The sequence below is a fragment of the Haliotis asinina genome, chromosome 10 (assembly GCF_037392515.1).
Source record: "Haliotis asinina isolate JCU_RB_2024 chromosome 10, JCU_Hal_asi_v2, whole genome shotgun sequence".
NCBI lineage: Eukaryota > Metazoa > Mollusca > Gastropoda > Lepetellida > Haliotidae > Haliotis > Haliotis asinina.
Genome location: NC_090289.1, coordinates 52345741 through 52360406, shown reverse-complemented (window position 1 = coordinate 52360406; position 14666 = coordinate 52345741). Strand labels below are relative to the sequence as shown.

The window sequence follows — 14666 nt, the reverse complement described above, 5'->3', positions numbered from 1 at the left end:
TCAAAAATCGATGCTCATGCTGCTGATCACTGAATTGTCTTGATATATTGCTGTAATATTTACAGATTATCGCCATATAGCTGGGCAATTTCTGAGTGCGGCGAAACACAACATTCAACCATTCAACAATTAAACATTGTTGCGTCTGCTGTAACACGGCAAATCAGGCCAGGGAACGTTCCTGTTCCAGCTTCTATATAATTTATGTCCCGGACGATATAACACGTAGTATGTAAATAAATAATAATTAAGGGAAAACATATTAAGCAGTTCTTAAGTTTCACTTAAAATTAACGCCTGAATGCAGTCAACAGTGACAGTGTCGTTCTTATAGTGTTATAGAGAAAAGAGTTTGTATGGTAATCTACTGAATATAAATCTATTTATCTGCGTATATATCTGCACCCAATATACTGAATGTGTCCCGTTCCTATACTTACTGTGAAATGTTCAATTACTGACAGCACTTTCAAAAGCCATATTTCTAAAGCGTCACCTGGTCCATTATAGACTAACAAAAGCGATACAAGCCTCTTTTCGCGAAATCACAAAAGAATTTGCAATTTGCTGTATTAAACAGCTGCTAATCAACCCCGTTCACCGAACAATTAATGCCGAATGACTCATTCACTACTAGTTGTCAATTCTCCAGAACCGTGTAATGCGCTTCGCTGAGTGTTTTTTTCTTCTTCTCATCTTGATTTCGAAACCAGTTTCCAATCCGGAAAACACACATGTACAGTTCTAACATCCTAGTGAGTAGAGTTCCTATTTTGACCAGATGTGAAAAATATCCCAGCTTCTGTGTATCACTCAGCGTTCAAAGTATTAAAGGTACAAGCAGGGGCAGTGAGGTAGCCTAGTAGTTGTCACGCTGAAGGCACTGGTTTGATTCCCTATATGGGTACACATGTGAAGTACAAATGTGAAACCCATCTATGGACTCGTCGTGATATTTGCTGGAATATTGCTGAAACGCATAGCCATTCTCATTCTCGTTGGGCAGTTTGTTCGTTGCTGCACACAAGTGTATAACAGTATAACAGTCAATGAGATTTGTGAGCATAATCCTGTTCTTCTTTGATGCAGGCACTGAACCCAACTGAACGGGAATACTTACTAGACAAACATGAAATATCTGAACCAGCTCCTTAAACATACAATATCACTTTTGTACGATTCCATATGGTATTCCACAAGCCTGTGTCCATGACTCAGTATGACACATATTGTCATCGCCATGTGTTTGTAAGTACGTCGTACACCCCGCTACACAAGTTAGTCCTAAACAATCACATGCGTATGCGAAGTCTTCCCCAAAACAACCAAAATTGCTGTCCCCTTCAGTCGTCACTTGTGGTCATTTTAGAAAAAGAATATATTTTCTCTGATGATACATCTATGTATCCGAAATGGGATCCCTATCATTCCACTCTAGAAAAACGTTAGCAAAACCCACTCTAACCCATCTATTCATCGTGGAAATGGCGTTGGGGCCAAATCAAGTTTTGCACGTGCAGTCGATCATGTGATCTTTCCATCGAAGTTTTCTTCATTTGCACGTGTTTGCATTGGCCTCAAGAATTGAAAAAAAAGCAAACTTTTAAACCACAATTCTAACGGTACTTTAAATGCCACGATTGTTAAATATCCAACGTGAACGTTGTTGCAAGCGGGAAGATCAGTTATTGACGTCGCAAAAGCAATGGGATGCAGCCGTCGTACTCTGTATGACTTGCGAGATCGTCTACAACAAACTGGCACGACTTTTGATCGCCCAAGGTCGGGTCGTCCACGTGTGACGTCACGAACAGAAGACCGTCAAATCGTCCTACGTCACCTACGTGACAGATTTCTGCCGGCTACACGAACCAGGGCTGAGATGTTTAGAGGTCGACTGTCCTCAAAGACCATTCGAAATCGGTTACGGGCTGCCAATCTCCATTCTGTATACCCATGTTTTGTAACGGCGGTGTAGCCTGTTGGATCTGATTGTGGCACCGTCAGTGTATCGAGCACATCACATAGATCTCAGCAATGACATAATAACTATTTAACCATCTTACCATCACTTGTTCTTTTATAGTACCCTGCAGAAAGAATGTGAAGTTTCTTTCTTGCCTCCGTATGTTTGGAAATGTTCCACGCGTCGCTACTGAAGGTTTTGTTGCCAGATCTTCAGGAACCACAGGGGCTGCTAGAATAACAAGGTAATACCCTTGACAGAAATCTCAGTACTCAAAGAACTTCAGTTGATTAGTGGAACAGTAGCAGTCTACAGAATCGATGGTTATATAGATCTTGACCTTTCCTTGAACTAATTTGGCAAAACTAGAAAATATTCCACTACACACAATGATTTTTTTTCAGTATTTGAAATGTGCCAAGACGGAAACTGAATGTTTTAAACGTAATTTACTTTCTTCTCTTTCCCTTTTGTCCAAGTTCTTCAATTTTGTGAGGATGCACACGTGTATTTTGAAGATCGTAATGTATTCCACAATGGCTGACACAGCTTCCACTTCGTAAGTCATATAATTATTTGTGACAAAACAATGTTCAGCAGTTACTCCAACAATGCCCAAAAGGTTGTGTGCTATATCCTGCCACATAAAATTACATCTTTAAAACCATTTGAATACTGCCGAAGCTCCAAGTAATGGACACAATAAATACAAACCAGTGAAGTGTCTTTCAGAGTGGAAAGACTGGAAGAGTGGGAACGAAACTGGACGAAAACACTTGTGACACAGTAAGCAGCAAGATGTCTTGCACGAGGACTTGTTGTTTTCCTCTCCTCTAATAACAGAACCATCTGTGTGTATACGCATTTATCACTTCATTCAGTGTTTGATCAAAACATGAGAGCAGTTGAAATAAAGCTAGTAGTTTAACTAACAAAGGTATCTGTCATGCAAGCGATGTCCAATATGCTTTACCCGCACTGATTACAAATCCCCTTGCAAGGAAAGATATATTGCTGAGTCTAGTCACTAAGTCACCAAGCCCCGGTCTCAAAGACTAAGCTGGATTTTTTTCGCAATCAAGGTAGGACTTTCCCTATTGGTACGGAAAGTATTTGGGACAGCTGGAATCAGTACCATGCAGATTCCAAAACCTCAAAGGTTTTGCTTGATTTGTTACAATCTCAAACAATAACTAGGTTTATTTCTGTTACACATCTGCCTCTGCCATCTTTGTATACAACTGACCCCTATGACTAACGCAAAGACAAGCGTTAAGAAACAATCTGGTGCAGTGTTCCTCAAACGACGTGACCGCAGATGCCGATAGCTACAGATTCAGGGCAACGTGTAAACAACTAAAAGTAAAAGTTGTCTGGGGTTTACCTAGAAAACAATGTGAAATTCTGGACTTCCATGTAAATGTGGCAGTGAGACATTTAGACAAGACGTAGACTTCCCATGGGCACCAATGTGTCCCAGTTTAGTGCTGATCTGGTTTCCTGTTTACGACAGATTTTGTCTGCATTTTGTTCAAATTGGTTTTGTTGTAATCTCGCGCTCTTAATCAGCATCCCAAAGGATAATTAGATTTTTTACAAAACCCTTACTTGCAGTGTTTCCTTTGCACGAGTGGCTTCTTGTTGCTTGACAATTCACTCTAACCTTACAATATTGCCTCATAATTTCCATTACATGGAATGTGCCGATCATGGGAATCAAACCAATCGCGCTCTGGGCCGACACTTTGACCATGTACCTGGGGAGGTTTAAATTGCTCAAAATTCAATAAATGTATTATTACCTTTAAAGTCAACGTTTGTGGCCACTGTCAGTTGAAGTTTGGATAACTTGCGAATTGCAATTTGAATCGTGTCCTCTGAAGCCCTTTCTTTATTCCATGCTTGCACTATTTACACTATAAAAGGTTACCGATTTAAAATCAGTGTATAGTGTTACTATAACGATATAGATATGTTAGTTTTTGTACTTCATTCCTCAATATCCCTTCATATATCTGTGTAAAATCACAACAGCTTCAACTTACTAATGAATCTGGTCGTCAGGAAAATATAATCCGCGGTCAAAGATTATGAGAAATGTGCAAATTATACCAAGGTCATCCACGATGAATGCCATGTTCTCCCATGTTCCAAGTATCACCATCTGTGGAAAACATATATCAACCAATATTTCATTGAAAATCCAACTTTACATAAAATTTGCTCAGCTCATGCAGTCCATTGATAGAACAATCCAAGCTACACCTATGTTCTTGTACAAATTGTTCAACGCACGTTGTGTAACCTGACGAACTTTGAAAATAGAATAAGTGCATGCAATATACATTATCGGCAAATTGCAACGGTTGTCTCTCATTTGTTACACACACTCTGATATTGCCTGTTGTTACACAGTCAGTTTAGGAGTTTATTGCCGCTATACCTACACCAATAATGGACTAGCCAAAACTGCGCATCAGAAGAAGCTTAACTCCCTGTGTAATAAATGGGAGGATATCATTGCAATACTGTATTTTACTGTAATACCTCCGTCTGTCTGTCTGTCTGTCTGTCTGTACATGTACAGTGTCAACGTATTGACTGTGATCAAATTAGCGGGTAACACCAACGTGATATTGTACTCACTAACTAATTGAAATCTAAAATATATGTTTATATTATGCTTCGCCATTAGACTTGCATCAGCATGAATACAAACTTGCTTGTTTTGATAAAGTGTCGACTCGTAATATGCATTTAAATGACCATACCATTATTGACATCGGCATTTCCTGAATTTAACACTTTTTCTTCAGAAAATATACCTTTCGGGGAAATCTTGATTGAATTTTCTTTCATTGCAAATTAGCAAATGGTATGAAATATTACTTTCATTCAAAACGTATTTTGAATATTACAATCTCTGTTGACATCAAAGATAGATCAGATGTCATCAGATGACATCTATGGCAATAAATTGTGTAAAAGTCAGTATCATCCAACATTCTAACAAAATTAGAATTGTGTTTAGAGTGATAGATTTTGTAAGTATTACTGGAAAGTGTTTGCAGTGGTGTTTATTAAAGCGGCTGATTAACAACAAAAAATAATTTTCATAATATCTTAACATTGGCCATACGTTATGTTTTTAATGGCTACACGAATGTAAAGTTTGTACACAGTTGATTGACTGCTCAGATTCGGAATCAATTAACGTTCATTTCGACAATGACGCGAAATCCCTTTGCAATGGAGCATTGTGGTTTATGAAATGTAAAGAGGATGTTTCTGTGAAATATAGAAATCAAGCGTGGGTAACAAAGCAAGGATATATGTCGTAAACATTCTTCTTTTTATCTGAACAAAATGAGAGTAAACAGGGGAAACGAGCACATCCTGAATACTCCCTTTCAAAACTGAAATAAACCGATCAGAATCAGCATCTTCTATCTTTTAAAGCTGCTTTTACCTAGAACGTGTTATGTGGGACTCCTCAAACTCGCTCCTAATTTCTGGGGAGGAAGATATTTCGAGCTTTCCACCTATCCTTGTTCGCGGAGGTAAGGAGCGGTGTTTACATCCTTGCTTCTTTCAAAAGAGGGGAAAAAGGAGGTGAAAACAAGGAAGTGGTGGAGACAATTCAAGCTATTCACCTTTCAACAATAGAACTACCAAATGTTACCTGAACCGGGATGACTTTCTAATGGGCTACTCACCCTCTATGCCGAGCTATATTCCAAAGGTCCAGCGTTTTATCTCGATATTCTACAACTTGTGAGGTAAAACGGAACATGCTCTTGGACTCTACACCTGTCACACCACGTTACCAGTTCTACATCTACCACAACACCTTCCTGGCTCTACATCTACCACAACACCTTACCATCTCTACACCTATCACAACAGCTTCCATGCGCAATACTTGTCACAACACCTTACCAACTCTACACCTGCCACACCATCCTGGCTTTACACCTGCCATAACACTACACCTGTCCAACATCTTCCTGGCTCTACACCAGTCACAACACCTCACCAACTCCACACCAGTCACACCACCTTCCCAGCTCTACACCTGTCATAACGCCTTCCCAGCGCCCTACATCTATCACACCACCATCAAAGCTCTACACCTGCCACCACACCTTCCCAGCTCTACACATGCCATAACACCTTCCAAGCTCTAGGCCTGCCAAAACACCTTCCCAGCTCTACACCTACCACCGCACCTTCCCAGCTCTACACCTGCCATAACACCGTCCCAGCTCTACACCTGTCACAACACCTTACCAGCTCTATAAATATATTTTCAGTTCTACAACTGAAATCACGCCGTGTACTTCACCTGTAGTTCACGTGTCACACACTTTCCCAGTTCTACACGCAGCAGCTTCTACAACCGAGTCTCTGCACTGCCTCTGACGCACAAGCAACTATTGTTGTTTTTTTTCGCATACATAAACACAGTATGAAGCAATGTCATTTCAGAAGCCTATGCTACTTAGACACCTCAAATCTAGGTAGGTTTCCTCAGTTTTTGAAGCTGATCTCAGTCGCTGGATATATGAACTTCGAGCTCGCCCGGGAATATGTCACGTAACAGGACGCGAGATGATGCGAGAGTAGCAAGGAATGATAGCATTACAAGTACCTCACTTTGCATTGAATACAAATCATGGCATCCCCGGGAAAGAGAGCATCGCCTTACCCTGTGTAATAGGTCTAAGCTTCTGCCTATACCAGACTCTATATTTACCGAGTATTGATTTGACTCATAATTGAAATATGGGGTTTGTTTGCACAGATATCTATGTTACTAGTGCGATTTTAAACATATGTTTGAAAAAATGCATGTGTGCAATATAGTGTAGTATTCGCCGGCGAAGCCAGGAGGATTTGATTCCAGACATAAGCGTGCTTTGTTTAAAATCCCAGCATACGTATAACTATGATTCAGGTACCTTGCTTCAGTGGCCTATAGTTATCTTTTATATAAACACATTCAAGCCTCTACACTTTGAAGTAGGGCACCTGCATTTTTTTCTGAATGTTCTCAGATTCCGGTCCATTGCTTTGAATAACACAACTATATACCTCCTTATCAACTTCACAATCGTCCAGGGCGTGGGTTAGCACATTGGTTAAAGCGTTGTTTCATCACGCGGAAGACCCTGGTTCGATCCCTGCCCGTCATTAGATTGCTGGAATATTTCTAAAAGCGGCGTAAAACCATACTAACACACTATTTTAACGAACGTGTTTATTAACAAACGTTTACCGTTTCAGCGCTGCCTCACCTAGTTTAAACGTCTAAATAATGTATAACAACATACAGCTATTTAAAGAATTTATCGATTCAGCTCAAGACTTCACAGTTGGTTTATTTGATAATCTATCACATGTATCTCTATGAACTGAGATTCAAGCACGTTCTTGGAGACATTTACACGTGGTATTGGTAGAGCGCAATGGAATCGTGGTGTTACTTCCTCAAATATGACATTTCGTCAAATATCCCACTATGAGTTTTCTCTCCGACGGTGGCATAGATATAGACCCGCTGGATATGCACAATGTGTTGTTTTCAAAAAAGTTGTTGATAACATTCCAGAAAGCCTGAAGCATTTCAAATGTTTTCTGGTTTCCAAACTTTCAAATGCAAATACTCATCATCTTATGGCGATGAAATAGATTCTACAGATTTAGTGAATCAGAAACGTGGATTATCATCATCAGTACATGGCACTTTTATACCCGACGCTTTTGGCAGTATTCCAGCAATTTCACGACGGCAACACCAGAAATTCTGGCTTCACTCATTGTACCCATGTGGAGAATCGAACCCAGGCTTGACCAGTGAACGCTTTAACCACTAGACTACCCACAGCTCCCTATCGTTAAGACGTCTTGTCAATTGTCGGTGATGTTTGAGTGACTGTTTTGCCCTTATTATTTGAAACACTAAACTGTGTATATTCTCAAATGTACAGTTGATCCTGCGTGGTCGTTTTACAGTCTCGCTCCGTCAAAAAAACGTTGAGTTTTCTTTCCGATCTAATGCATCGAAGACCCAAAATGCAGCCAGTACGATTTCGTGCAATGGATTCTTACAGACAGAAGTACATCGGTTACTTACATGCAAAGGGTGATGCTGTACGGAACCAGACAACGCATATGCTTCATGTATATTGTTTGAAAGATGGGTTCCACCCTGAAGGCCAGGGCATGTTTACCTTTTACAGGTGCCGTCACTCATTTTCTCTGATCAGTTCATATCATATTACTGCTATTTTCATGTTATGTCCAATGGAATCTGATTATATGGATATTGGAGACGACTATTTGCTTAAGAATATCTATCATCTATACTTTAACTGGGCCAGTGCCTTGGTGCCTGTGTGTACAGCTGTTGTTTTATTGGAGACGTCAATGACACAGGTCGCAGGACTGTGTGTTCTATCCGTTGTATGGAATGTTGCAGAACATGCACAAGCTGTTGAAGGCCTATAGACGTATATTTATGTCTAAACGATAGTTCTGATAACATATTTCAGACATAAATCTTAATGTAGACGTAAATCGATGTATGCCAACAAAGACACAAACGTGAAAGAGGAATGACATGGTCATAAAGGTATTCGCTGATGTGAAATGTGAACAGTTGCTTGGTAAGCTTGATCAGACGTAAAGCTAGCTGCGCATCGACAAGACTCACAGCCTCCGTGCACAGGTTTCTGATACACCCAAGGGAAGCAACTCCAAACAGTGACTTGCGACGCTTTAGACAATTGGGGGCCCTGATTTGCAGTTGAAAGTTAACGATATTATATCGCATTGTGCTTAAAGGGCTTTTCTCTTAATTTCAAATTTGTAAAAGTTAGCAAAATATGTCTCATATAAAATATACCTTCAGCTAGAAACATACTTTATTAGACTCTTTGCCTATGTAATTTCAATTATATATTTTAAACATGGCAGGAGTCACGTGGTTACAAATTCATTTCTTGCACCTGTAATACCTTTTTAACTGACTAATATGCCACATATCACATTATCAAAATGTTGCAGGAATACGTCATGGTTAAATAATGAAATTCAGCAACACTTTCTTCGATTTCCACTTACACAAAAACCAAAATAAGCATACTGTATTTTCCTTCTATAACCCCTAAGGTCAAATAATGAAGCTATAAATTGTCTGCATTAAATGTATTTTAACCTTGCCTGATAAACAAACGAAAAGTTAAGTCACACATCTTAAGTATCGGTGCTTGGTCTAGACAGACTTTTTTTACATACACTAAACTACAAAGATCGTTAACGAAATCTTTGGCACAGCAGTGACCAAAACATACATATATTCGTATTTCAAAGGAAGGATAAAAAGTGACACTTGGCTTGGTGTTCTTTGCTAATTTTGCCCAATTCTGCAGATTTGATGATCTTAGGTCATTTCGCGTTAGTACGTGACTGAGTATGTTTTTATGCCGATTTGAGCAAGCAGTATCCCACCAGTAATATACCAGTAAGGGAATCGAACCCAGCAAACGGCTAAACCATCGACACTGCGGGCATCCAGAACTAGACGACATATGCATGACGTATCTTAAGGCAACTTCATTTATGGTCCGCAGCTATGCCTGATTCAACCAGAAGCAGTGGGACGAAAAGGTTAACATTGACTTCAGTGACTGCGCATGCCAAGTGCGCGCTGGATATCGCGGGGACGTCACAAACCGGACTGTGTTTGTGAGGTACAGCGATGTAGAGGGTACAGCGGCCTGGAGAGCATTATGTGATAACGGTCGATCTGACTTCTGTTCCAACAATTTTATCACGGTGAAGTCTTGGAAGGTCGTGTAATTTTAGTTCAATAAAATGATGCTGCAATCTAGGTTTCGTCGTTTGTATAGTTACCTTACAGTAACACAACAACCATACAGACGCTACCTCCATTGCGGGGTTACACGTAACGTCATTTGGTTGAGTATTTTGATCATGCTCCTGTTGATTCTGACCACAATATAATGTGTGTTCGAGTCTGTCTATTTTTTTCAGGAAACGGCTCATTCCAAGTATTTTACACCGTAATTACTACAGTTCTACGTCCAATGACATTTATTTTAACTTATGATCTTTAATACATTTTTAACGTTTCTAATGTGGATTCTGATAAGATATCTGATTAAAGTCTGTTGCGTTGTATTGAATGATAAAAACGACTGGAAATGTTTTGTTAATGTGCGACAGATACGAATAATCTTTCTTCGTGTAACGATACATATTATCCTTTCCACAGCCTTATCAGATTGTGCTAATACACGAAGCAACTAGTGAACATGTGATAGTAACACCGAGATCTGATGTACTGTAACACGGGACTCGTTATAGATGGGATGAGACTACATATACAACACTTTAGAAACGATTTACTATAATTACAGAAAACACGTCATAGACGGGTGGAAACTAGATGTTACTTACTACACAGAAAACTCAATATAGACGGGGGAGACTAGATATACAACACGTAGATGTTACTTACTATAACAGAAGACTCGTTATAGACGGTGGGACTAGATATACAACACGTAGATGTTTTATACTATAATAGCAGACTCGATATAGACCGGGGGAGACTAGATATACACCACGTAGATGTTTTATACTATAATAGCAGACTTAATATAGACGGGGGAGACTAGATATACAACACGTAGATGTTTTTTACTATAATAGCAGACTCGATATAGACCGGGGGAGACTAGATATACACCACGTAGATGTTTTATACTATAATAGCAGACTTAATATAGACGGGGGAGACTAGATATACAACACGTAGATGTTTTATACTATAATAGCAGACTCGATATAGACCGGGGGAGACTAGATATACAACACGTAGATGTTTTATACTATAATAGCAGACTCGATATAGACCGGGGGAGACTAGATATACAACACGTAGATTTCCATATACTATAATAGCAGACTCGATATAGACGGGATTAGACAAGTTCTGCAACACCTAGATGTAGCAAGGAGTGGGTTCTCTGTACGTCTGCGTGATAATTCAAAATTAACAGGATTTCCTGGTTCATTGATCACTTGATTTTCTGGTCTGTTTACACGCCGCCGTTGCATGGCAGGTGTATATGTATACATAACATCGACCTTCCCGTCCACATCAGCTGGTACGCTGTACTTCAACTGGGATACTTCACTGTTATATGGTTCCGCTGCACATGTAATTGAAATATGTCGTTATAGAGTAATGCCCTGACCTTCACTCAGCTAACCTGAATTGAGCCTATGTTGGACTTGTTAGCATCACAGGCATTGTCGCTAGCAATATACAGCTGCTGTTTACGAGAACGCTAGTACGTAATATTAGAAATTATATATCGTAGGTCGGTATGTTCACATGTGGAGCTGATAGTTTTACCCAGTTTCACAGCGCAGGCCATCCAATTTCAACGTATACATTGCTAATTAGCAGATCTTTAGGTGGCCACAGAAATAAATCAGAACAAACGTAAGCATAATCAAAAAAATATTTCAGTTAAAACACAAAACAAATTAATGATATTAACAGAAAAGATAGCTATGGCATTTTCATTAATAATAGTAATGACATTTCGTTTGTCTTTAGAAGAATCGTTAGAGTAGAGCACATGGTATGTATGAGGAAATATGAATGTGTACTGACCTGTTAAAAGAGCTCGAGTTGCTATTCCATAGACCTGGAGGTCCATTTCTTGCGGTGGTTATTACGTAGCATTCTCACAGCACCAACATGTGCTTACTATGGACGTGAAACTCAGATCTTTAATGCAGGCAACCATCTGTCGCGCCTATCAAAGAGTGTCATATTGTAATTGAAATAAATAAGGGCATTCTATAAGAGCTGGTTAGCGCCTGAATATTCTGCCGTGTGGCGTGGAACATGAATGGAGACGTGTTTTCTGCTTTCAGCGACAGCGTCTGACCGTCTTGTGTCTCATGTTCTATCCCTCGTCAACTGAATAATTCCTTAGCTGGGTCATTGTGCTTACAACATTCGATTATTAAAACCGTAGAATGGGCGGTCACGCGGTGTTGTACTGTTGGCCGTTGAACGCTGACACTTGAAAAGGTCGGGGCAGATAACTGCCCCACTGTTAAGACACAGAAGGGCTATCACTGACATGCATAGATAATGGTGATCACATCTGACACCTGGTTACAAGTGGTCACTCCTCCGAAGTTACACAGGTGGTAAATAAATGGTTAACACAATGTCACAGTTATTACATCATAAATCATACACACACTAGATACACACACGGTACAAATACTGTCACAATTACACACACGATACACACATTGTCAGTTACACACACGGTACACAATGAACAGACAGTACACACACTGTCACAGTTGCACACACATAGTACACACACTGTCACAGTTACGCACACAGTACACACACTGTCAGTTGCACACACGGTACACACACTGTCACAGTTACACACGCGGTCAGCACACTGTCACAGTTACACACACGGTACGCACACTTAACATAGAGTACACACACTGTCACAATTGCACACACAAGACACACACTGTCACAGTTACGCACACAGTACACACACTGTCAGTTACACACACAGAACACAGACTGTTACAGATAGACACACACTAAACACATAGTGCACACACTACCACAGTTACATGCACGGAACACACACTGTCAGTTGAAGGTACGGTACACACACTGTCACGGTTACACACACAGTACACACACTGTCACAGTTGCACACACATAGTGCACACACTGTCACAGTTACGCACACAGTACACACACTGTCAGTTGCACACACGGTACACACACTGTCACAGTTACGCACACAGTACACACACTGTCAGTTACACACACAGAACATAGACTGTTACAAATAGACACACACTAAACACGCAGTGCACACACTACCACAGTTACATGCACGGAACACACACTGTCAGTTGAAGGTACGGTACACACACTGTCACGGATACACACACGGTACGCACACAAAACATAGAGTACACACATTGTCACATTTGCACACACAGTACACACACTGTCAGTTACACACACAGAACATAGACTGTTGCATATAGACACACACTAAACACATTGTGCACACACTACCACAGTTACATGCACGGAACACACACTGTCGGTTGAGGGTACGGTACACACACTGTCACGGTTACACATACAGTACACACACTGTCACAGTAACACGCACGGTACGCACACTGAACATAGAGTATACACACTGTCACAGTTGCACACACAGTACACACACTGTCACAGTTAAACACATAGAACATACACTGTCACAGATAGACACACACTAAACACACAGTGCACACACTACCACAGTTACATACACGGTACACACACTGTCAGTTGAAGGTACGGTACATACACTGTCACATACACTGTTACACACATAGTACACACACTGTCACAGTTACAAACACACTACACACCGCCACAGTTAAACACACAGTACACACACTGTTACAGTTAAACACATAATACACACACTGTCAGAGTTGAACACACTACGCACACTGTCACAGTTACACGCATTGTCACAATTAAACACGCAGTACACACAATGGCACAGGTATACATGCCCTGAACAGACAGTACACACACTGTCACAGTTAAACACATAAAACATACATTGTCACAGAAAGACGGACACTAAACACACAGTACACACACTACCACAATTACATACACGGAACACATACTGTCAGTTGAAGGTACGGTACACACACTGTCACGGTTACACATACGGTACGCACACAAAACATAGAGTACACACATTGTCACATTTGCACACACAGTACACACACTGTCACATTTGCACACACAGTACACACACTGTCACAGTTACACACACAGTACACACACTGTCACGGTTACACACACAGTACACACACTGTCACAGTTACACACACAGTACACACACTGTCACTGTTAAACACATTTCAAACATACAACATCTGTCACAGCTATGCACAATACATACTTAACAATATAGTACAACGGATTTTTTTCAGTGGATAGTTGACCTACATGTGATATGTAAATTCCTATTTCATAGAACACCTTAGACGTCGGCGCCAACTTTGTGTGACCTTGGAGGTCGAGCCGTCAAAGTTGTATAAGGTTGAGCCTTACGTCAGCAAGCACTTACGAAATTCCTTTTATTCCCTTCTCTCAGTTGTTATGAGCTAGTTGAAGAGAAATAGGATTGCCGAATGTGCTGTAAACGTGGGAAACAACAAGTGTCCTCTGTGCATTAGCAGACAAACAATATCTTATTGACACTTTGTACTTTTTATCAAATGCACATGGAGCTGGTACTCCATTCAGCTGAACGAATGATCGATGGTTCATTAATACTGAAGAATGCGATAGTGCCAGTTTCTTTAGCCATATAATGCCTTGGATGACTGAAAGTGTCGTGTGACGACCGGGTAAATACCTAGAGGATGTGCAAGCGATGCGTTCTTGTACAGACAAACGCACGCACAGACACACAAACACACACGTAAATCACGTAAGGCTTCCGGCAGATATTTTAAGCTACACAATCAGACACGCGCGTACGCACACACACAATCAACCATACATGCATGGTTTGCTCCCTAT

At 40.4% G+C, this 14666-nt stretch overlaps 1 protein-coding gene across 1 annotated transcript in view; it reads right to left on the bottom strand.

The window, feature by feature from the left end:
* The window catches only part of LOC137298902 (UPAR/Ly6 domain-containing protein qvr-like), a 44801-nt gene extending 33010 nt beyond the window's left edge, over positions 1-11791 (bottom strand). Inside the window, exon 1 of the mRNA XM_067831268.1 lies at positions 11679-11791. Coding sequence (XP_067687369.1) covers positions 11679-11724 — 46 coding nt within the window. The 5' untranslated portion in view covers positions 11725-11791. The remainder of the gene's footprint in view (positions 1-11678) is intronic.
* Positions 11792-14666: the final 2875 nt, after the last annotated feature.